General features: G+C 41.1%; 1 protein-coding gene across 1 annotated transcript in view; it reads left to right on the top strand.

Moving 5' to 3' along the window:
* Positions 1-2,037: 2,037 nt before the first annotated feature.
* Positions 2,038-2,394, top strand: part of LOC106536598 (receptor-type tyrosine-protein phosphatase mu) — a gene marked incomplete at its 5' end in the record, with an annotated part of 28,253 nt that continues 27,896 nt past the window's right edge. The window contains 1 exon segment of the mRNA XM_014033907.1: positions 2,038-2,150. Coding sequence (XP_013889361.1) covers positions 2,038-2,150 — 113 coding nt within the window.

The following is a 2,394-nucleotide window of genomic DNA, read 5'->3' as shown; positions in this document are numbered from 1 at the left end:
CACACACACACACACACACACACACACACACACACACACACACACACACACACACAGAGAGAGAGAGACAGTCTGTGGAATCAGGAAACATTTAAAAGCTTTTCTCCTGCAGATCTGGGAAAAAACAGTTTTTCTGCTGAGTCATTCAGTGTGTGAACATGTTTTTATCTGGCCATGACTTAGAGACGTCCTGTTGGTACATCATTGGTTAGGTTTATAATAACGGGTCAGGGTTGGTCTGTAGAAATGACCAGTAAATGAATGGAAGTGAATAAAAAAGTCCCCATGAGTACAGAAGAACAAACACGTGTGTGTCAGAGGTCAGGACAGGTGATTGGTTCATAGTTCAGCTCTGCAGGAAAATGTCAAAGAAAACACCTGACATGTTGAATTTGTTGGTAAGCAAAGACATCGAGAGAAAGTTTTTTTTTCTGTTTAAACCGTTCAAACAGCTGAGTTTTATTATAAAAGTTCTATTATAAAAATACTAATATAATACTAGTAGTACTAGTACAACTTGGTTACTTTTCCTAACGGCTGATCTGAAAACCAGCGAGTGTCTTCCTGCTGCAGTCGTTTTCTTCTGCTTTGTTTTCATGGTTTATTTCCAGACATTGAACATTATAAAGACTTGAAGACGTGCTGTAAACGGTCCAGATTCAGGCCTGCGGTTGGTTGTGGTGCAGGTTTGTAAACGGTCCAGATTCAGGCCTGCGGTTGGTTGTGGTGCAGGTTTTAAACACTGAGAGCTGATCACAGTCAGTGTTTTTTACCTCACAGTTTGAGCTGAAGACGTTTGTTTCTGAATCAGAGAAGAAGAAAAAAAAACAAGACGTGAGGGGGAGGAGGGCAGCGCCTCGCCTCTGGGCTCTTTCACCGTCCTCCATCTTAACCCCGGCGTGCACGCTGGAGTGCACGTTGGTTGTGTGTTTAAAAGCCTGTTGGTTGTGTGTTTAAAAGCCTGTTGGTTGTGTGTTTAAAAGCCTGTTGGTTGTGTGTTTAAAAGCCTGTTGGTTGTGTTGGGTCAGGGTTAAACTCTGCAGTGAGTGTGAGTCTGTGTGAGCGCTGGGACAAATGCATTTTCTCAGAATAGAAAGACAGAAACATGGACAGAGTGCAGACGATGGACAGATGAGAGGATGAAGAGGTTTCTCTCTCTGCACAGATTGTGCAACACATGAAACAAAAGTGTGTTAGTTAGAGACCAACTAAAACACAGCAGCTGATTCAGTTGCAACGACTCACTGCAGATCTGTAACAAACTGCTGTAAACGTCTGGAAATGTCAGCCAGCAGCAGCACAACAAATTATTAAAGACAAAATGATGCTGGACTGATTTTAATGACTCATAAATTTTAAAAAGTAGAACTAATCCTGAGATTTACAAGCAGCGCAGCGTTTCAGCTCTCATCTTCAGTTTAGTTCCAGCTCATTAAACAACAGTCGTTCCACCTTAAGATCCTGCTGCATCAAACAGACTCTCTGAGACACCATACCACCTTAAATGACAGAACTACACAATCCAACAAGATCTTTGGGAAAGCACACACCTGGAATCCAGCTGGGATTAGTCCTGGATGAAGTTAGACATTTAATTAGATAAATGTCGTCTTTAAGGAGTCATGAAAGTGTGAACTCTGTGACCTGGTCCACTCAGGGCTCTGCAGAGCTGGAGGTCCAAACAGGACCAGCGTTACCTCTGCATGTCTGAGCTGCTTTTTGTTGTTACTAATTTCATCTGAGCTCAGTGTTTCTGATTGAGTCGTTTTAATAATCTGATCCTAATCCAGCCTCCATGGTGTCAGGGACAGAACGAGCTGTGGGAAGAAAACAGATGAAGAAGAACAAACGTGTTTCTGCTGCTCCAAAACAAAAACACTTTAAGTTTTTACAGAGTCCAAACTGTTTATACTAAAAAGGTCCCCCCCCCCCCCAAATAATCCCAAAACCAAGTGAAGCAGAGCTGAAGTCAACCAGCAGCTGTTCTTCTGCAGGTTTCCTCTGACTGATCTTCACTCTGTTCTCTTTCCTCTGCAGGAAGTTGGCAAAGAAAAGAAAGGAAACTCTGAGCTCCAGACAGGAAATGACTCTGATGGTGAACAACACCCAACACACAACTGTGGTGGACACACACACACTGAACAGCCGCAGTGAGTACACACTTATTATACACTGATTAAATATTTACTATACACTAACTGCACACTTATTACACACTAATTACATACTTATACACTAATTACATACTTATACACTAATTACATACTTATACACTAATTACACACTAATTACATACTTATACACTTATTACACACTAATTACATACTTATACACTAATTACACACTAATTACATACTTATACACTAATTACATACTTATACACTTATTACACAC

The sequence above is a fragment of the Austrofundulus limnaeus genome, unplaced genomic scaffold (genome assembly GCF_001266775.1).
Source record: "Austrofundulus limnaeus strain Quisiro unplaced genomic scaffold, Austrofundulus_limnaeus-1.0 Scaffold1890, whole genome shotgun sequence".
NCBI classification, from domain to species: Eukaryota; Metazoa; Chordata; class Actinopteri; order Cyprinodontiformes; family Rivulidae; genus Austrofundulus; species Austrofundulus limnaeus.
The sequence above is the reverse complement of the archived record's forward strand: the minus strand, read 5'-3'. Positions and strand labels throughout refer to the sequence as shown.